The 23,826-nt window shown below is 37.6% G+C and overlaps 1 protein-coding gene across 1 annotated transcript; it reads right to left on the reverse strand.

Moving 5' to 3' along the window:
• Positions 1 to 7,298: 7,298 nt before the first annotated feature.
• Positions 7,299 to 22,970, reverse strand: LOC117214567 (fatty acyl-CoA reductase 1-like). Its single transcript, XM_033460755.1, has 9 exons — positions 22,917 to 22,970; positions 22,281 to 22,559; positions 17,940 to 18,256; positions 17,080 to 17,327; positions 14,072 to 14,255; positions 9,084 to 9,269; positions 8,945 to 9,027; positions 7,481 to 7,658; positions 7,299 to 7,413 (listed from the first exon to the last, which is right to left on the reverse strand). The coding sequence occupies exons 1-9, from the start codon at positions 22,968 to 22,970 to the stop codon at positions 7,299 to 7,301; spliced, it is 1,644 nt and encodes a 547-aa protein (XP_033316646.1).
• Positions 22,971 to 23,826: the final 856 nt, after the last annotated feature.

Raw genomic sequence — 23,826 nt, forward strand, 5'->3', positions numbered from 1 at the left:
ATATGTATAACTCCTGTAGAAGTTGGCTTGGCTCCTTCCAAACTCAGTATTAAAAAATGATGACATTGAAAAATGAAGAACAAGCAGGATCAAACCTACAATTTGTGGATTATTTTTGACCAAATTGTGTTTTACAAGGAAATTCTTCCAAAATTTATTATCTATCACTTTATTTAAAGAATTTCTGACACAATCTATGTCTTTTTACAAATGATTGAAATTTTATAATGGGTGTTGACAGTTGCGAACACTTGCAAACAGTTGGCAAACTGATATTTTATAAACATTTTTTTCCAGTACATAATCTAGCTAAATTGTACTCATGTGAAAATATTCATCTTACACTCTTGTAATTAGTTCCTACAATTATGATATACTTAAAGTGTAAAAAATTTATTAGCGAAAATAAATTTTAATCACAGTTGATCAAGCTTCTGTTGATGAACATCACAATGCAATGGGACCGCATTGAGACTTAATAAGATATACATATATGTACAAACATATAACATCAGCTTTTATGAAATGTAAGAATGCCAACATTTTGCTAGTGTCGCCGTCAGTTTTCTTCCTGATTCTGTGACTCTGTTGACCTACTGATAAAAAATGTAATTTATTTATTGTAAATAAAAACATATATTGCATAAAATGTTTTATATTACATATTCTGCATGGATACACATTTAACAAAATTTTGGTAAATGGAATGCAAGGATTGAAGCTCATTTAAAGTTTATCAAAAACCGTGAAATACATATACATTTTTGGATCAATATCAATATAATTTTTTAAGGTAGCGTCACAAATATAAAAGTACAGTTTTATGGATGATGTGGGATGGGAATAAATATTTAGTTTGCAATAACTGTGTGTGTGTATTATTTTATTAAAAGCTTTTTAACCTTTACATAAAGATTAATGTTTCAATGATTTACATTTTAATGAAATTTAGTTTATTTTGCATTTACATCGTTGCAACCACGTAGATGGTAACTATATTTATTCTTATAATTAACGCTATGCAGCATTTGCCCCAAATGATTTGAAATTGTGAATACGTAACATCCTTGCCCTTAATTAAGAAAGGTGTTTTCCTATGGAAACAACTTTTACAAGTTTGACTCGCATTATACGCAGAATTAAGTTGATATTTACGGTTAGCCCGGAAATTTTTATCAATTAAGTCTAACATGTGTTAATGTTACTATTTTCGGTCATCGAATACTTTAAGAATTTTACAAGATACTAAAATTCGAATTTGGACGTTTGAGATTCCCTCCAGAAGTATAAACAATCGTTTTCGGAAAAGATACTTTGTAATTTGCTTTTCTTCTTGGCTTTATTTGCAGATATATCATATCAAACAATTTTTTGCAGTTTCCTTCGGTTTCTTCATTTTTTATTTCATGTGTATGTATGTGAATATTATGATATGCAGTGATCAGTAATTTGTGTGGAAAATATGTGTGTTTCATGGCAGATAGCGTTCGACTACATTTAGTAGCACCTCAAGAATACTTAATGTGTGTGTGATTTCTCTGTGGAAAACACCGCGAACGGAACGATCGCGGTGCGTGTGTGAAATTTGTATAACCATTGTTCATACGTTGTATCGCTTATTTATTATTGACGGAGGCAAAGGATTAGAGGAAACATTAATGCTCTCTACTCGAAAATCCCACGAGGTTGTCTTCGATATGCTGTTATGGATTTTAATGACTGGGCAGATAAAATGTTTAATCTACGATTTTTCTTTTAAAATCTCGCGCAGAATGGTTTATGTCTTCAAATGTCATATTCTTCTTCTCTACAACTTGTACGAAATAAGCTGCTGCCCATCTACCGTTCGATTTCAGGATCCCTGTACACCCTGCTGCTTAGGCTAACTTACTTTCGTTCATGTAAGAAGGTTTGCTTGTGCATAGGTACATTAATTGTTTCAAAGACGTCAGACAAAAATTTATATTTTAAAGAACTGATCTAGCAGTATGGACGGATTTAATGAATAATTGAAGTCCAGAAAATTTTCTGCTTGGGAAAACCAAAGTATGACTAAAATTATTCCATTGCATGAGATACAGAAATTTTGTCTCGTTTCAACAGTTTACTGCATACAGAAGAAGCTATTTCAATATTAAAGATAAAAAATGTACTAAGTTATCCGGAAGCGTGTGAAGGTAATCTTGTCGAATATAGAAACGTAGGCGTTGCTGAACGAATGGCTGCACTTAGAGGATTAGCACCCGTAGCACCTGTGGTTAGGACTCATTAATTTTTTCGGGTCTGTCAATAAACTTCATTGGAGATTGAAGTGAAGTCTGCGCGCACTGATTAGAAAAAAATTCAGGCATAACAGCCTCACACACATCTCTCTCCGTGAAAAACCAAGTTTTCCATCGGTCTCAATCGCAACATCAACTGTGAAACGCGGTACTGTATTCTCGACCTCAAAATCAGCTGCAAGTCCCAGATTGTCGGCCCAGACCGCAATACGGAAATGTCATTAGCCAATTGACCTGTCACAGTGAGGACTCCCGGGAAATCACCAAAGTTAGTCAACAGATTGCTGAGTCGAGGTAGACCCACGATGTGTACACGACCCAAGCTCCTACCACTACTATTTGACTCTTTTTCGTCGGGAGTGAAATACTGGAATATTCCTTATCGGAATTGCTAATCGAGTCGAGCACTATTTCCACGTTGCATACTTTAATTTATCCATATATTGTAAAAACGGATGTTAGCTCTCAATCTAAGTAAGTGTCCTCGCTCCCTCCAGAATCTAAATCGATAAATCGTTGCCATCAACGATCGTTTTTTAAGGATGCTTCGAAGATTAGAGGACGAGGACGAGGATGACAAGAATTTAGGAGTGGTATTTACATTTAAATTTGGTATTATTGATTTTTACTCTAGATAAAGGGTAGGCATTGGGATTGATTTTTCCGGGTTTATAAACAATATTCATAGTAGCCGCATTCTTTCAATCTTGTGCGCCACCTCATAATTTTCGACATTTGGATCGTTGACATAATGTATCCAAACATGGGGCTGATGGTCAGTGACTATAGTGAATCGTTGACCATACAAATACGGACAGTGATGCTTTACTTTTTTTATCGTGAAATAATGGGTTTTAGGCTGATTAAGGGCTCGAAATGCATATGCTGCGGGTATGTCTTTACTAATGAGACCATGGCTCAGAACGACCATGAGGACAGAAATTGAGGCAGCGATGATCACTAAGAACGGCTGTAACAAATTTGAGAATTGAGGCAGAGCTTCGGGAGATATGATATCTCGCAATGTTTCAAAAACAATTTGAGCCTCCTCATCCAAGTTAAAAGGTACCTTCTTCTTCAGAAGATGAGTAAGTGGCTTGGCAATCTTAGCAATCTTCGAAGCATCTAGAATACCTTCCTCAGTCACGGAATAGCTTAACATTCTTTTGGGTTTTAAGTACTGGAAATCATCACTTGACTACCACTACCTGCGCCGGTACTGGGATCTCATTACCAAGTATGGGTAGTCATTACCAGTAATTTCAATCCTGGTGCCACTCACTCTTTCTCATCCTACCCCCGGTCAAGGTCGGTGCAGAGTAATTGGGAGTCCAATGAGAATGCAAGGTCTTTTTAGGCATGGGCCGACCAACTTCTCCGAGATTCCCCGCACCGGATCAGCACCGATAAGATCCGTCGCCATCCGGCTGTGGAAAAACATCAGATCCATCGCTGGTTTCCACAGCGTGGTGGTCCTACGCCGCGGTAACCCACACTTGTCTCGTGCTCCCTCGCAGGGGGCATAAGGTAGTGCCGGATTTTTACCGGCTAAAATCCCCACGGACGGGACAGTTATTAGCACATGGAGTCCATCTGTCGACCTGCTTTTGTCTAAATACACAAGTGCTTCACACAAACTACCCACAACCGCACGAAGTAGGCCACCCCCCCCCCACACACTTTTTTGACTGTGTGGCACTTTCTGGAAACTTGGTGGTTTCCACCCGTTCAGGCATCCAAGGACGGCGAGATTTGAACTCGCGACAAGTTGCCATCCAATCGAAGCTCTACGAGCGTAGCTGTCTGCCCCACCAAGTAGTACCTACTACCAGTAGTTACTAGTGGCTAGATTAGGATTCTCACATCGCGCTGAGCGTCGAACAGGATGTTTATTTTCACATTCCTCTAATTCAATGGGTGGTACTGTTGCAGTGACATAGGTAGAGGTAATGTTAATCGCAAAAAGCGTAACTAATGCTTGCCCTATGTAGACGCCTGGATCAGTGATCAATTCGCTTATGTGACCTACTTTGATTTTAGATTCCTTGGCAGGCTGGGCTATATGGTTTTAGTACAAGGAGGCAAATTAAAGGAAGACGACGAAAGAAGGAAGAATTCCTTTATCACCAATCAAAAGACTATTCGCCTTATCGTTTCTATATTTCAATTTCGTGTTTTAGTTTTCTAAAAACGACGTTCCTAAGATGGCTTCGGCAATGGAAAGACTATTAAAGTAAAGTAAAGATTTTTAACAATTTGAAATTTTGCACTAATATGATGGACGTTAATGAAGTTTGTTGGAGTGGTCACCACTTATAAGAAAACTCTACATCTGGTCTTTTTAGTTTTCTCAAGCACTGAAGCCATCGACAGCGCGTAGACAAAAGACTGCGACGAAGTCAGACCATAAACAGTAGACAGGCGACGTTGGCTTCGGGGTTTTTCAGTTATTGGATAACACAGCTATCGTGCGGATCTGGACCAGCTCAAATTATATTCTTACTTATAATTACATTTCTATTTAAATATATTTTCTGCCTTACAATTTATCCACGAGTTTTCTCTGTTTACACATCGAATAACCTCAACAAAGCTTTATCATAAGTAAGTATGATTCCTATATCAATGCCTGTGAGATTTTAGACACTGTTGGTATTTACAGTGTCAATAAGGAAATTAGCAATCCTTTCTCGAAAACATTGATGACAATTATGAATTGATTGGATTGGATTAGATGACACTGTTGAGAATTGTGGATCTTTGAGGCTGAAATAATGTTATAGGAACACTAAATTTATACTGAGGATTAAGAATAAAATAATGAAATATTTATTTCATGGACGATTCCTTATATATTCATCGATACACACTTGCACGCACCTCAGCACTTTCTTCTATACCCGACTGTAAACCGACTCTTCGACGACTCTTAACCGACTTTACATTCATTTGTTTTCGAGGCGCTTCGGACACACATACTTCCACACACTGATATTCACATACAAGTATCTCTACTACGCATTTAACCTAGTCCAGCACAGAAAATTATACATATCTCAACAGACACGTATACAAATAAGTCAATCACTGACGCACAATCGAATCGTTTTATGTTGGTGTGGAAGCATCTTTGTTACATTTGGCGCTAGTGTCACGTAAATTTAAGGGTTGGTTGATGAAATAAAATAGCTGAGTCGTAACACAACTATTAATTTTGTTTTAATTATACGTTATTATGAATTCAGCAATCATAATGTAACACACACTGAATTAACATAAATCATAATTCACTCCAACCACGTTATGTAAGACTTACTTACAACGACACGTTAAGTACGCGACTGTTATAAGGGTAGAGCCCGGTACAGATATGTTGACTATTCTAAGGATACAGAATAAGTGAGTTATTCTGGCGATACCATGTTTGAGGAAGGCTAGGGGTGGGTGTGTCTAAGGACACGGGACTATCGGATTTGTTGATGACGATTTTGGTTAAGGAAGTGAGGGCAGTAGACACCGTCTCCGATTGGATTATAAGACGCTTGGTGGACCAGGAAGGGTTTTAGCCGCCCTCGCGAGAAAGTTGCTAACGGAACATACCTGATGTGAAGAAAACCAACTTTCTAAGCTAACACGTGGTAGACAATAAACGTAAAGGGAAATCTAAGACAGGAAATACTCGCTTGGTCCGAAGCACCTTAACTATGAAAATGCCAAGACCCCTGGTGGGTACTTAAGACTATTGAGGGTGTGCACCAAGAATGTGCAGACATCTGGGTGCCATCCTGTCCGCGGTGTGTGGCCTGGTCTCTGATGTGAATTGACGTTACACTAGCATCGTTTCGAGCTTAAATTATCTTGATGATAAGATCCACTTCGTCTACAAAGTGAGAACATTCACGGCGCAAACAACCTACTTAGTTACAATGGAAGCATTTGTTATTTTTGAAATGTATTCTAAAGATTTTTGCGCCCGAGACAAGAGAATGTGAAGATGAAAATAGTTTCGAATGATCGATCGATTCTGACTCCACGTTGCTCGTAATATTGATGGTAGTTGCGAGATCTAGAACATTGTTAATATCTTAACAATTAACAAATGCGAATTCATTCGTGTGAACTACGTAATACCTCAGAAATTATTCTTGTATACAAGAAGCAGTGGCACCGAATTCGAACACATAACGAACTGTCTGAAACTTGGAGAGAAATCAAACAACCAGTCGGTCTCTGCAAAGTACAGTTTCACTATATGTATGCGGAAAAATAAATCCTTATCTTCTGTAAACAGTTTGTCAACTGTCTGAAGTCAATGTTGCTGCTGTATGCATAAAGCAACGATTGCAGAATGACAGAAGAATATAACGAGTGATCGCGACAGTGTAAATTTAGAATAGTAAATTTAGAAAAACATAAATGTGTGTATGTGATTATGTACTTCAGCTTATGTGGAAAGGGAAGATGGGGTGGGAGCTATGTAACTACACGGATTACATTCTACGCGGTCAGTCGGTGTTCTACCCGTACGTTGTTTAAGAGAGCACTGTATATGCGTATTTGGCGATCTGTACTACGCTATTTAATATCTCGCTGAGTATACGAATTAGAATAGAAGTATTCGAATAAAAATAGAAACGTATAAACGTGACCAACGGGATCGATGTTCTGGGCGGAAGTGCGGTCGCCTTACTTTCTTCTATTCTTCTAGTTAGTTGTTAACCGTTCTTCTTTGCCACCATGCGGTCGTAGCTAGCAAGCACGCAATAAAGTGTTCTGAATTATCTAGTATATTTAATATATGTTAACAATTTGTAATATTATACAATAGCATTATACATGTATTATTCACAATATCGACAAGTAACTTCATTTATCCACAGTTTTTATTCGAAGAGCATAACATATATATACTATATAGTATATAATATATAGCTCTGCAGGACATCCTTTATATGTAGCGACATGTCCTTATTCCAAGGCTCTTTTCCATAATGTTCCATATAGTTTGTTTTTGATTCAAGCGGAAAACATAGCATTCAAGTAGTCGGTGCATAGCAATATTATTACCGATATTATCGAAAATAAAATGATTATACCGAATCCTTTAGTTATCCGACATATCCAATAGAATCTAAAATAAAAGAAAATATCATATCGAGTACACAAATCACGATCACATCAAATATTTCTATACGTACATCGATAACCGTTGAGGCGCTGTATTTATAGATTGAGAATCTTCCTTCAGAATAAATTTCTTAATTCCCGCCAAGTAATCTGCTACATATTTCTTCCAATCCATATCCTGCAAGTCCAATTTAACAATATTTCCATTTTCCAAGGTATTCACCTTGTTGATCATGTCCGTAATATTAGGTTAAGTAAAAAGTTCTGAGCGTTTTTCGCTAGATGTCTTTAGTGAGCCATATCTCACGATGTGCACATCGCATCGAGTCATAGTATACACCGATTTCAAGGTGATATTACGCATCAAAAAGGTTCTTTGTCAGTTTTGTGTTCGGTGAAGCCAGTTGTGTGTTACAGCGTTCGAAAATGGAGATAAAAAAAGAGAAAATTCGATACATTCTTCAGTACCACTACGACCAAGGTGAAAAGGCGGAGCAGGCGGCCAAAAAAATTTGTGCTGTTTATGGACCCAGTACAGTATCGAATGCAACAGCAAAGCGGTGGTTCCAACGATTCCGTTCTGGTAATATGGACGTCGAAGATGAGGCACGCTCTGGTAGGCCAATCGTCGAAAATGTGGATAAAATCATGGAAATCGTCGAGTCGGACCGGCATGTGAGCACTTATTCCATTGCCCAGGAACTGAAGATTAGCCAGAAAACCGTTTGGAACCATTTGCATAAGGCTGGTCTCAAGAAGAAGCTCGACGTATGGGTGCCACATGAATTGACGCAAAAGAACCTTTTGGACCGAATTGATGCCTGCGATTCTTTGTTGAGACGTAACGAAATCGACCCATTTTTGAAGCGGATGGTGACTGGCGATGAAAAATGGGTCACATACGAGAACAACAGCCGAAAAAGATCGTGGTCCAATCGCGGTGGGCCGGCCCAAACGATCGCCAAGCGTGGATTAACGGCCAAGAAGGTTTTATTGTGTGTTTGGTGGGATTGGAAGGGAATCATCCATTATGAGCTGCTCCCATCGGGGCAAACACTTAATTCGGACCTCTATTGTCAACAACTGACCAGACTGAAGCAGGCGATCGACCAGAAGCGGCCAGAATTGGCCAATAGGAAAGGTGTTGTGTTCCATCAAGACAACGCCAGGCCGCACACATCTTTAACGACGCGTCAGAAGCTCCGAGAGCTTGGCTGGGAGGTTCTATCGCATCCGCCGTACAGTCCAGACCTGGCACCAAGCGATTATCACCTTTTTAAGTTTTTGCAAAATTTTCTTGATGGTACAAAACTGGCCTCAAGAGAGGCTTGTGAAAATGAGCTGGTCAAGTTTTTTACCAATAGGGACGAGGACTTCTTCAACCGCGGAATTATGAAATTGCCTTCAAAATGGACAAAAGTAATCGAACAAAACGGCGCATATTTAATCTAAATCGAATAATCTTGACTATGTTAATTTCATCGTCGAAATAAAGCGAAAAAGCGCTCAGAACTTTTTACTTCACCTAATATTATCTCTTTTGAAGGACCATTCCTTCGAGTTGAAGTAGTTTGCCGCTATGACCAATTTATTGTAATATTTGATCTTATTCATCGCCCTGAAATGTCATTTTTTGAGTATTTTGAGGTGGTTGACAAACGACTGAATACTTACATTGGTTTACCACCTTGAAGTCTTATAAAGACATCCACGACAAACGCAGGTAGAACATTCAGAAATATACTCAGTGCATTGTAAACACATTTGTTTGCTACTACCGTGCAACTCGGATACCGCAACGTATAGTTCATCGGTTTTTCTCTGGTACATTCCACGAAGATATCAATGATCTCACCCAATCTTGAAAATTGAAATGTTTACACTTGTAGAGGTAATTGAACTACATTCAAGATAACGCATATTACTATTAGAGTATTTCAGAAGATATTCTGTAATATCTCAAGAAAAATGATGTAATTTTAGTTGTACCACATTTACAGCTTTCTGAATTGACCTATTGAGAACACAAATGGTCACGTGTACAACATTCTTAGTGCAATATTTCTTTTGTTATCAACGTTACATTATGTGTGTATTTGTTTATTAGTAACTCCAAATACGACGTGGGTTATATAACAAATGTAGTATTTCTATCTTTCATTATCAATCTATCACTGCAACGTCTAATCAGGTAGTGAACATTAAAAGGTTTATAATTCTCATTGCTTATTTAAATTTAATACGATTCGTACGGAACACGGTTCAAGAAAATTATAAATAACTATTAGGCCTTTAATATCAAGATCACATAAGAAAGATCTAATACTAAGTGAAAGACAGAGCTTTGTTGAAGGAGAGTCTAAGGAAAATTGTTAGTAATACTCGGCGTCTTTTATTCTCGTAGTGTATTCCCAGATGCCATAATTCAGATGTGGATAATCTGTTGCGCATTGACAAGCAGTTTTTATTAATTTGCAACCTAACAATTGGGCTTATCGTAACGCAATAAAACTTAGCTTAAAAACAATTTTATTAGCAACTTGCTGCAAGCTATTGTAAAACTTCATTTGTAGCTTCCGATTGAAAATTTCTTACGTACGATCGATATTTTATTTATATCTCGACGGAGGAAATTTGTCTCAAAGCAGCTCATATTGTTCTAAATATTGTTCCGAATCAAATTATCCAAAAACATTCCTACTTTCAATCTGTTCTTGAACAAAAAATGTTAATGGACTAGACTATAAATGAAACTCTGATATCTGATGCAAGTATAAATTTCGTTTGTCGCTTCTTTTTCGAGTAAATCTGGCTTTTCATTACCAGTAATCTCAATGTAATGAATCCAAATGAAGTTATTAACATTCTGGTTACTATTGCTAGTTTCAAAGGTAGCATAAATATTTTGAATTTCAATAAGCTAACTATTGGAATTATAACGGAAAGTCGATTTTCGTAATAATTTAATTACGCTTGGAAAGTCAGTGGCGACGAGGAAATTTGTCTCGATAAAGAAACTAGTAATATCTAAAGTTCGATGCTACAACACTCTGTCGTAAAGGGTGAAGCTTCAAACACGTGCAAATAGGCTATATTTTGAGCTATCTCATTGTGAATAATAGAATGCAGCACAAATCGATTGAAAGTTTTGTATTTTACTATCACTGTATAAATTATTTATGAATTAATGATTTAGTGAAAAATGTCAAAACACATTACGGTCAAAGGTGATTAAATAATGATTTTTTTTTGTTCGACACAGAATCGAGCTATATTTCCATTACGTTAAAGAAGTTTTCAGTTAAAAGAGAATGTCTCGCTCGTTATCTAGAAAATAAAGTGTTGATGAAAATAAAATTTTCGTCGTTTAAATGGAAATGAGGCGGATGAAAAGAGAGTTGTGCGTTTCGTCCCGGGACTACCGGTGGACTCGTCAGTAAGGCTGTGCCCGGTAGTCCCTGCCTTAGACGTAGAGGGAGTCTCGCTAGGTGCGGTATTTATATCAATCGCTCGTATATTCGACCGCTAGCGAGTTAGACAGACAGACTCGTTGTCGTCGTAGCCCTCTAGTGTTGGCGGTTGGTACCCGCGGATCGCCCGGGAAGTGTTGCGCCGCGTTGATGCCTCGACCTGTCGGCGTCCTGTTGATACCGATCCGCCACAGAAATTTTAGTTAGGTCTGTGAAAATTGTCTGCGTTTGCAGATATGTTTTTGGTAAAGAAATTAGTTCTATTAACTGAAAAGGTGTGAGCTTGTTTCCGTTTAACAAGATGTTAGTAAGTGATCTTATTCTACAACTTAACGCCAGTTTTCTTGCGGCAATCATAATTGAGAATTTGCACCGCCTTGGAAAATGTTACAATATATGATTTAAGTTGCTATTCAGTAAATGATTGAGTGATCTGAACTATTGTTACATTGAAATTGAAATTATTTCATACATTTTAATACATTTCGGAGCTGGTAGTATTTTCTTGGAAAACTTTGTCATTTCACATTTTTTAATACAGCGATCAATACTACACAATCAACGTAAAATGATCTTTATTGTCGTTAAGAAGACGATAATTTGTTTCTATCTATTTACTATTCATTTCAGTTCTTAATTCTTATTAACGAATGAGAAAACTAACTGTACTGCGGCACCGATATTATGTTTTGAACAGTGACAGAGAAGGATATTTCTATAATTTAATAAATATGATAGAGTGATTAAGTGTGTCACATGTCATTTCGCAATGAAAGTAGACTCCTGCGGACTCCCACCAATAAAAGCAAACATCAGCTGAAGCCTACATTGGGGGACGCAAGCGTTTAACAATTTGCTGATGCAGAGCAAATTATTGAAGCAACGCTCGCTCAGGCTGTTATTTTGAATGCACTGTACGAAAGAGTAATTATGAAGGAGTCTATTCAATAACGTTAGATGAGGGATCATGAGTTATATTGTGTCACGTAGGAGACACAAGAATTCACGAAATTGACAGATCACCGGTGATCTCCTCGTGTCGTAGTTCGAACGTTTCACAAGTAAGGTAAAAATTTGGATTTTAGACGTAATAGTAAAATTTATTGTACGAATCCAACAGAGTAACGATTCAGAGTGTTATAACAAAAAAGGTGTTGAGTGCTGATTTAGGAAGGTTCTAATACTAAGGTTTGTTACTTCTGGGGGGGGGGGGGATGGTTATCGTCCGGTGTATATCATACGCGGCTATCCTGTTACTATCTGGTTATTGTTTCGATGGCTGTGGCATTCAGGATGTTTTGTCTGTCCTATTACTGTTTCTGAGTCTGTGACTATTGTGACGAAACGTAGCAATTTTTGATAGTTTAATAGATGCAATGGGAATTGTAAAGACATTTTCACGGCCAGCACCTTAAACAGATCAGCTGGAAGAGAGGGAATTGCCGGATTCGATACTCATAAAATTCAACAACGAATCTATTAGAATCAGATTCAAAGATACCGATGGCTACATCCGATATCTCCCGCAGTAGCAACATTTCAAGCCACGAAGTACAATGGAGACATTGAGCAATAAACTACATGACGAAAGAGCACTTGCCGAAATGCAAAGATAACGAGAACTTCATTTGCAAAATCAAATAAATCCGAGATCAAACCATTCGAGGAAATACCGGCAAAAAAGATTTCTTTCAGATAGCCCAACTCAATCGATGAATATACATATAGACTGGGTTATCGCAAAAAGAAAAAAGAAAGAATAATATAGAAAAATGCTATAACGGGATATTTTAGAACATGTCCTACGAGATGCAAATTCCGGTTCGTCAAGCCGTTGCGAAGAAACCGGTAAACATAAAAGAAAAAGTTACTACACATCGAATTGAGACACCTTTCTTATTTCCGAAGAAGTATTAAAAGCGTAAAGACGTTTCTATGACACATCTACCTTCATTAGAACAAATGAATCCTATGTATATGTCGGAGATGAAAGAACACCGGAGCCTTTGGAATTTTGGATAATCCCGCAACATTGTAACCTAGAGTCTACTATAGCTGTAATTGAACAATTGTAGTTATTCAATCCGATTGTAATTGTTCGAGAGTTGTGATAATGAGCTTGGGCTCGAGGCGACAGTCAGTCGCCGAACGTAGCCGCGGTCACGGGATGAACGCTTTGTCTAACAAAGGCATGGAACAATCCTATAGCTCTCCTTGAAAAGGAAATAGTTGTAACACTCGACAGTAAACATTCCAACGGTCTCTGTCCCGTAGCTCGCCACACGCAGACCCTATGCTTCGAGTAAGATGATTGCCAGATGTCGATGCGTCTCCGCAGTACATGTTCAGCTAGCTCGAGGGCCCGTTATAAATCTTAAGATTTAGTCAACTAAAGTCCTTCAAACGGACAAACAGTCTTTGTCCCAACTACGGGAAAATAGGGGAGACCTATTTTTCAACGAGCGGCGTCTCCCACTAGCAACTTTCCCTCGAGGGCGGCTAGCATCTTTTTCTAACCACCGATATGGAGATTGACCAATTAGCAGCAACGCCAATTTCCCTTACTTTCTGAACGAAGGCTTTTCTCGACGAATCCAATGATCTCGTGTCCTTAGACACAGCCCATTATAGTTTTCCTCTGTGGCATCATCGGGACGGGAAAGTCATTCCCGCTCGCGATCTCATCGATGAAAAAGAGTAACCCCTTACGACCAGGGAACATTACGCATCCGACTTAGATTTTGTGAGTACGTTCATCTATCATCCCGTCGACCGCGGATTCGTTATTGAACCTAGGATCATTGTCATTAGTTTCTCGAGTACCTAACTACCACGGTTACTTGTCCGGTTCTATAATAATCGTATTTGCACTAGTCAATGTCTTCTCTATTGCATAACGACAACGTGTAACCCAAACGAAGATTCGTTACACGCCTCTAACCCTGATTCTAATGTAAACCCGACATATAGATATTCACAGAAAAAAATCTGGCTGGCTCTTATCCATTTGTGTTCTCAATATCTTTTTCTAAGTTTATCATTATCTTTTGTACATTAATCACACTGGAATACAATTTATCCATTGGCGTTTCCATTGATCGCATTGCTTAAATGAATCTGAAGCTTTTAGGATACTCTAACAATTGAGTTACGTTAGTTAAAAAAATTCTGTAATAAATATCGATTCCGTACTTGATGGGACGTGCGCTGCTCGTACAGTTGTAAACTTTGACCCTATTATCAATATGTAGCGTGACGTGCCACGCGGCACACATTATCACGTCCACTACATAATCAATAGGCACTACATCTGACATTACATCTGCCTTACCCAATAGTACTTTTGCAATACCATTGCCGATATTCATGAAGATACCTGCAACATCAAATTGGTTCAAAAGTTATTAATGATTCTTAACTGTCTCGAAATGTAGCGACACGGATATGGGAAGAGTAGCTGTAAGTGACCACAATAGTCATACGGACGAGGATGCGCTAACTACTAGTACACCAACTGACAATCACTACACCATACCCAAAGCAACAGCACAAGAAATCAGAAACATAATTGAGAAAACAAAAAATAATAAAGCACCAGGAATCGACCTAATTAACGGCAAAATCTTGAAAAACCTTCTGCCAAAAGCGATAAGACAAATCACAATAATAGTTAACGCAATACTAAGAATACAATACTTTCCAAAAACTTGGAAACTGGCACAAATCATAATGATACCCAAACCAGGCAAGGACCCACACGAAACCAATTCCTACCGACCAATCTCACTACTTCCGGTGTTCTCTAAGATACTAGAGAAAATAATCTACGACCGGATAAAACCAATAATAGAGAAGAACCATATAATACCGGATCACCAATTCGGATTCAGAAACAAACACTCCACAATAGAACAAACGCACAGACTCGTCAATGAAATCCTACAGGCGCTGGAAACAAAGCAATACTGTACAGCCCTCTTTGTGGACATAGAGAAAGCATTTGACAAAATAAACCACGAAAGCCTACTACAATCAATCAGGAAACAGTTCCCGGGGCAGATATACCAACTAATCAAATCATACCTAAGCAGCAGGAGCTTCATAGTAAAAATCAAAAACACACACTCGGAAGCTAAAGAAATCAAGGCAGGAGTTCCGCAAGGAAGCGTCCTAGGACCAACTTTATACACATTATACACGGCCAACATACCAACAACTAACAACAGCAAAATACTGACATTCGCGGATGACACAGCTGTACTAGTCAGGCACACTAACTCTGCAACAGCAGTTACATTATTACAAGAACATATCACAAAAATAGAAAAGTGGCTTCAAGCAAAACAAATTAAAGCAAACCCCGATAAATGCAAACACATTACATTCACACTGCGAAAACAGAAACCATCAAACATTGTACTAAACGGCACACGGATAATACAAACAAGGCAGGTCAAATAGCTAGGACTCCACTTAGTTACACGACTCACATGGAAACAACATATTAAAGCAACAATAGACAAAATACAGATGGCAAGGAGACAAATGTACTGGCTAGCAAGTCGAAAATCCAAACCAAGCATAGAGAACAAACTAAAAATATATAAAATGGTCATAAAACCAATCTGGATGTACGGAATAGCACTATGGGGAACAGCAGCAATGAGCCATATAACCAAAATAGAGGCAACGCAATCGAAAATACTCAGAACAATAGTAAACGCGCCATGGTACATCAGGAACGAGGACATTCGAAAAGACCTGGGAATACCAACGGTCAAGGAGGAGATTAACAAAAGTGCAAGAAGACACGGAGAAAGAATAGCAACGCACCCAAACCGGCTGGCAGCGGAAACGGTCCACACATCAAGCATAAAAAGAAGATTAAAAAGGAAACACCCAACAGATCTCACAAAGGACATAACCTAACAAACACGATGATGGTACCCCGCTGGGGGTAGCCACCCACATGTTATATTAGCACACCGCTATAATATTTTAGCAAATGTCCTACTGGACAAACTGTAAAATTGTAAAATAAATAAATAAAAAAAAAAAAAGAACTGCGTTTGGCCACACGTTGAATAAGTAGTCCAATGCTAATACATATCCATCGCATATATTATATAATTATTTAAAATTATTGCCTCTTAAACAGAAATATATTATATTTCGCTCATTGTTGCCAGATAAAATTACAAGCAGACTAACTGCTTGTAATTGGATTGTATGTTGAAGGTTCATATCCCCGTAATTAAGTTAATAAAAAAGGAAATAACGGTATCATGAACTAATTTTTATAGCGCAATAAGCAAAAAGTATTGTGGCGGCACCTGACAGTAAACTTCCCAACAGTTTATGTCGCGTGACGCACGACACAAAGACCCTATACCTGCGGACAAGATGATTGCCAGATGTCGATACATTCGTACCGAATATTTCCAGCTAGCCTAAGGACCGCTATAAATCTTAGAATTTATTTTAGCTAAGGTCCTCCAAAGAGACAAACAGTCTTTGTTTATCAGCCTCGAAGTCGACCACCTACCACGGGAACACACGAGAAATCTGCTATCTCGCACGTACGACGCTTCCCGCTAGCAACACCCTCTCAAGGGCAACTAGCATCCTTTTCCAACGACTAACACGAATTAGTCAATAAGTAAACGTTAACGTGCATTTCCCTCACTTTCCGAACCAAAGCTTTTCTCAACGAATCCGATGCCCTCGCATCTTCAGACACATCCCAACACAGTTTTCCTTCGCAGCAGCATCGTGACAGAAAGTCAGTCTGTTACAGTAGCGCATCTCGAATCATAGCTATCCGAGCTCTAACTTATAACCGCGCATTCGCGTACCGAATATAATCGCGAGTCCTGCGTCAAGTGTACTCATCGACATTACAGTGAATAAACATTTATCGTTGAATAAATCTGAGTTTTCCTTTCGACCCTATCACGACATATCACTTCAGTATATTTCCATATACGTAACCTTCAGAATGTGCGAGTTAAAAATTGTCACAGTTTTATTCTATTGCGGATTTCTTTCATTCTTATGAAAATTATGGAGAGCTAAGGTCTTGTGATACGAGTGACTTGTATTATTCGGAATTACTTGGATGTAATGAAATGCTCCTATTTGCGATATGAGTGAGATATGAAGTGACGAGGGATTATCATTGTAAATATTTATAAAAATACCTGATTGTCCAGCAAAAGATACCAACCAACCAGGGCACGGCTCTTTTAGCGAGCAACAAATTATACTTGGTCGTACGATCGCAATAGCCAATCCTTTGCTGTTGTTGGATATTGTCTGCTCTGCAAGATTCTTGGTGAACGTGTATGTATTTGGATACGTCTTTAAAATTCTTTCTTCGAGCAGATTAATCAATTCTTTGTCTTGTCGGTCACATATATCTATCACGAGAGAGGGATCTAGATTCGTGCTGCAAAATTATCAAGCATAAGATAACATGTTTGTCACGCTAAAGTCATTAATAAATTGCAAATTTGACGCATTTAAAGATTTAAAATGCAAAAACGTATAGAATGTCTAATAATATAACAGAATATAATGAAATAATACACAATAATATAAAAAAAATCGAAGATGAAGTACTTGCTGTAATTTTTAGTAAACGAACAAAGTTCTGCTTAGATTCTGTTCCTCAAATCATGTTTATTCATCTTAAAATATGAATTTATAATGATATCCGTATCTAGTTATCATGTACGTGTATCAAAACAAGTTCATCATTGAATTCAATAAAAAGAAGAAATTAGTAAAAGGTAAAATAATTTTCAATACGTAATTTTTATCATTGACAGATCTTGTATCATTGATTATTTCTTGTGTAAGTTTTCTTAAATTTATACCTGTTTTGACAAGTATTTTCAATGACATTTCAATGGAGACTGGCAAGTGTTAATCAGATAGACAAGTAAACCAATTATACTAAGTTATACATTACTTTCATCGTTTATTTATATTTAGAAGTAGGTTATGCACGATATTGAAAAAGTTGTTTAAGGAATGACGAATTATAACTGATTCTTACGTGTAGACCTTTTCCTCGATGTCTGATAGATTCGGATTACTGTAAGCTGTGCTCACATAGACAACGCTAATTACATGCTTGAGTTCCTTGCACAGTTTGATAATATTAGCGGTACCTTTCACATTTGCATTGACGATCATATCCAATGGTTGATGGAAATTTATAGTGGCCGCAACGTGGAACACTATGTTTACATTCTCTATCAACATATCTCTGTCTTTTTGCAAAAGACCTAAATCTGGTAGAGTCACATCGCCCTCCACGAGATGAATTTTATCGAAAATTGTTGGATTTTGTGCTCTGACACCATCGAAAACCTGAAGAATATAATATATAAGCTCGGTTCCCAATATAGAATATTATTAAGCATATTAATTTTCTCTTAATACATTTCTGACCGATCAGGAATAAATTCTTTTTTTTTTACGCAGAAAGTTAAGTTGTTAGTTTCTGTTTAACGTAGCTGGTCAACAGTGTGTTAAAAGTGTATGTCCGCAAAAATGCCTTGTAATTCTTTTTATACGTTTCTAGACTGGTTTAAAACTTGTTCAGTATAATTGCGATACTCGCATCTCATTATAGAGCTAACGAAGTTTCAAGAAATGTATCTTGCCCGCGTAGTATATGCATGCAATTTTGCAGTGCCTACATATTTTCGTAAGTCAGTATAAGCATGCATTATTATATTCAAACTATCATATCTCCATGTGACAATAATTTATATCAGGGACGAAATGAGAGTACTCGCGTTTATGTTCCTGATTATTCCCGGACTAATGTTGAACCACGCTGACAATACTGGAAGATGAGACACGCTAGCATATAGAAGAATCTATATAGTTAGGGACCTGCCCTATTTGATTCCTTATTAGCGTAAACCAGTATCTACTTAGCTTTATGCGGCAAGAACCTATTTAATTGTACGGTTATACGAAAGAGCTCATATGTATTTGTCTGTCCGAGATAGGTAAGTATGAGAATAACAAAATCGTACAATAATTAGACTAATTCTGAGATGCCCAAGAAAGAGAAAGTAATTGTTTACAATGTTTGTTTTAGAGAAGAAATCGCTAAAGACGCTATGTAACTCGCTAATTTGACCTCACGAGAGAATAACTTTTTGTCGCGATGATGCTGCAGAGGAAAACTATGATGGGGCGCTTCTACGGAAAGTGAGGGAAATTGACGTTACTGCTAATTGATCAATTTCCATGTTGGTGGTTAGAGAAGGATGAGACTAGCAAGCCGTCCTTGAGGGAATGTTGCTAGCGGGAAGCGTCGTTCGTAGAAAAAATAGATCTTCCCTATCTTCCCGTAGTTGGGACAAAAACTGTTTGTCTGTTTGAGAGACTTCAGATGACTAAATCTTAATATTAATAACGGCCCTCGGGCTAGCTGAACATGTACTGTGGAAATGCGTCGGCATCTGATAACCATCATACCCGAAGAATAGGGTCTGCGTGTGGCGAGCCACGGAACAGAAACTGTTGAAATGTTTACTGCCAAGTGCCGCTACAACTGTTTCTTTTTAAGAAGAGCTATACTATTACTCCACACCTTTGTTAGACAAAACGTTCATCCCTTGACAGCGGCTACGTTCAACGACTGGTTGTTGCCTCCAGCCCAAGCCCACTATCATAAATCTCGAAAAAATACAATCGGTTTCAATGGCGACAATTGTTTAATTACACCTAAGGTAGAATCTAAATTACGCTGTTAAGGGATTTTGCCGAAGTTCCAGAGGGAAGGCTCCAATGTCCTTTCATCTTCGACATATATTTTTTTGTTAATTGGTTATTTCTTAAACTTTCGCTGAAAGATTTCGTATCCTCGTTTCAATTTTTCACAATCTTTTTTCCGTTCCTTCGCCATTCTTTCGCTGGATGTCAAATGAGACGTATCGTTTGTTCTCAATATAAATGTTCATCTTAATATAATCCTCCTAATTTTAACAAAGATCAAACTCCATAGGACCAAAAATTTTCGTTAGTAAAGAAAGTAAGCTGAAGTTAAACTGATCAACCTCATATAAGTCATGTGCAACCCGAAACGAGGGTGGACTGTGAGAGAGTATGTGAATAACGTGCAGCTAGTTCGGCTATTGTACATAATTATAATTATTTCGATTTGCCAAATACATATATTCTGCTTATTTTACACTCGATTAATTAATCCCATCAATAAGATAGATAAAAGTGTGGTCAATTACTTTATTTAATTACATCGTTACACAAATTAGTCATTACATTTTCATCTCTTTCCATTTTGCCTACAATCAATTAGTTCTTCTGTTTTCATCGTTTCTGTAAATGAACATGCATGTAAGATAGATATCAGAGATATCATACATTTCATCGGAAATATTATTCTGTATGCAACGATTCATTATTAAAAAATTGATACTTAGGTTTTACTACAACAAAAACATTATCGCGACGAAATTTAATCTAATTTTAAATCTAAGACGCTATCGTGTATTGAAAATGTGGCAGACCGGTACCAACAGGACGCCGACAGGTCGAGGCATCAACGCGGTCGTAACAACTCCCGGACGATCCGCGGGTACCAACCGCCAACACCAGAGGGCTACTACGACGACAACGAGTCTGTCTCTCGCTAGCGGTCGAATATACGGTGTCACGATACAAATACCGCACTTAGCGAGACTCCCTCTACGTCTAAGGCAGGGACTACCGGGTATAGCCTTACTTTACTGATGAGTCCACCGGTAGTCCCGGGACGAACGCGAATACGCGGAGATATGTATGTTAGGAGTCTTCTCGATCGTGTCCAGTTCCCGCATGCATAAAACAATGTCCATCGACGTAGATCTCCCACGGACATCTTCCAGTGCTTTCCAGAACTTCCTCACTGTTTTCAGGACTCTGATATCCCCGAGATACTCGGGGCGAACATGCCGGAAAATGTACGCACGTGCTTTGTTATCCATTTTTATACAGTCTGGTCTCAACCTTTCTGCTATCGTTAATCCTGACTCTACTGCATCCCAGCAGACCAGGAAAACCAACGAAGCTTCCGCATCGCCTTCCAGTATTCATAATTGCCCTTACTCAGGGTCGGATTCATATCCTTGTCCACATTACCCATTTCCTCCTGATCGACCATGGCGTGGTCTCTTCTCGGACAATTTCAGAAAAACACATAACCACAACAAATAAATGTCTTTACTGTCGCAGTTTACTGCCCCGGGGCCCATAACCTGTTATTAAATGTAGGTTTGAGGTTGAGATATAATTGATTCACACAGATTCAACTTTTGCTTTCTATATTTCACCTCTTCGTACAAAACGTCTGAACACACCGGATACACTTAGATAATTAACACGTGATCGACTCCTAAGCCAAAAGAGCATCGTTAGAAGTCGTACCAACTTAGCTTGTAGGAACTAGCGATCATACCAACTAAACGTTTCTCAACAAGGGAATATTCTCCTATTTCCTCGAGAAAAAATATAGAAAATATATACATAGTAAATATAGTAGTAATCAATTTCTCTTTCTTGGGCAACCTGCAAATAGCCTAATTATTGTACGATTTTGTTATTCTCATACTTACCTATCTCGGACAGAAAAGTACATATGAACTCTTCTGTATAAATAATGTTTCAACATCTTTAATATATATACGGCTTCCAGTCTTTTAGTATTGCGACAGTATTACGTGTTTTATGGTAGTAATTCTAAATTATGAGAAGGGAAAAGCGTAAATAAAAACGTAATATTAATGATACAAAATTAGATAATAGATAACGTTCGAAATCTTAAACTGCTGCCTTGTAAACGTCTTCATCCGTAAGGAATCAGAAATGAAATAACAAATAAAAATAGATAAATGAACGAGTTGAAAAGCTGCATTGATCGATTTCATAAATGGGAAAGTACGCAAAAGTGGTGATGTCAACCGCGTTTGTTGATGTGTTCGATATTCACCTAAAAGTTCACTATTTATTTATGTCATCTTCTTGCAGAAAATGAGCCATTTAGTGCAAAAATGTTCGCAGTCAAGAAGTTGATTATCAGTTAATGAATGATAAAATAAAAATTTTGTAGGGAATCGAGTGAGCCATTCTTAGCTTCTCTGTTATCCACTGAAAAATTAACGAGTATATCCTGACACCATTCGCGCTCAAAACAGAATAGAAGTTACTGTTCCAAGTCGCGGTGTTGAACCAAATAGGCAAGAATTGAATTACATCATATTTACATTAATCGGCTCATATGAACTTACGAAGGTAATTTATTTGTTTCTTGGCAATTGTTCATTAATTTGAGACTTATATAATGAAATTCCAAAAAGCGAGTAGAATATTACTTACGAACCGGATCATCTATTAACTTCTTAAATCGTTGTTCTATCGTTTGGTTACGTTTCGGCCGGATCAATATAAAAATAGCAGCGATGCGTGAACACGTGCGTAGCAGTTTTTCGAGGAGGCCTTTGCCCACGAATCCTGTCGCCCCTGTCATAAGAATTCCAGTTCCGGAATAGAATCCCTCGATGGAATTCACATTACGTAACTTTTCATTTATCTCGTTTTCATTAAGCTTTGTATTCATTGTACCAAAATCACAGGGCTTCCCCTCTTTCAACCCAAATATCTGCAAATGAATATGAAAAAATAAATCGGAAAATTAATAAATAAAGAATATCGTACAATTTTATATCTTGAATTTCTATATATGTGTTATGTTCAAAAAAAAAAAAAAAAAAATATCTCAGGATAATCCGTACTAAAGGAAAAATGATTCAACGATGATAGTTTATTTCGCGAACTGAGCAAATGTGTAATTTTGTCACAATGCAGTTGTAGAGGATTGATCTTATCATGTATCACGAAATACAGTCTAATTGTTTGTGAGCAATTTATTAAAGATATTAATGCGACACGAAGCACAAGTCCAGGTAATAAGTCTTGCGAAATAAATACGCGCTATCTCAAGAAACTCCGTATATACGTCTGATGCGTCTGTATGCTTATGCTGCGATCGCTGAACTTCCTCGCTCGTCATTTCGTTTGTTTATTTATACTGGTCGGGGGACAGTCGGAAAGTTTGAACTCGACTGCGTTTGACGGTTGAAAGTAGCGGCGACATTGTTTTGCTCGGAGTTCATTACTCCTTGCAATACCTGTGACCTAACGATCATGATACTCCGAACAAAACAACAACAGGATTTGAATTTGTCCTGCTCGCGTGCCGCTACACAGTTCATTTGCTAACTACGCCATTATATGTGTAATCATTAACATTTGACTTCTGCTTTCATTAAATATCGATACTATAACAATGTTCCTATTAACATAAAAATGTTTCATTTAAAAGATTTTTCAAATGCTAATGCGTACAAAACGCTATTTAAAAGGAGGAAAAGAGTACAAAAATTCTTGTATAAGAAATATTTCATCTCTATTATCATTCAAATAGCTTGGAATGCTTTAAACGAATATTGTAATATAACTTCCAAGTCGTTTCCTGCAAATTAATATACAGGCTCAATTAATAAAATTTACCACTTTGAAATAATTCACTTTCTGTTGATTTATTCAGAAAATATTTGAAATACAATTTATTGCATTCGAACAAACTGATCAAAAGTATATATTCTGATCTTTTTATGAACTAAATTTTCTGAAATATCAATGTGACCATGAGTTTTTTAAATGATACCGCATATTTTTCTAGTGCTCTGTTGTATCCGCCAAAAACACGAATTCAACGATCTATAACGAATTGAAAAACGGGGAATCTTTCATCGATGTTATGCGATATGTAAACGTGTGTGAGTGGGGGTGTGCATTATTAGCGGTATGTGTTCCAAATCTTCAGTGGCATATATGAAATAGCAAGTAAGTGAAGATAGAGCATG

The sequence above is a fragment of the Bombus bifarius genome, unplaced genomic scaffold (genome assembly GCF_011952205.1).
Source record: "Bombus bifarius isolate JDL3187 unplaced genomic scaffold, Bbif_JDL3187 scf7180000009201, whole genome shotgun sequence".
NCBI lineage: Eukaryota > Metazoa > Arthropoda > Insecta > Hymenoptera > Apidae > Bombus > Bombus bifarius.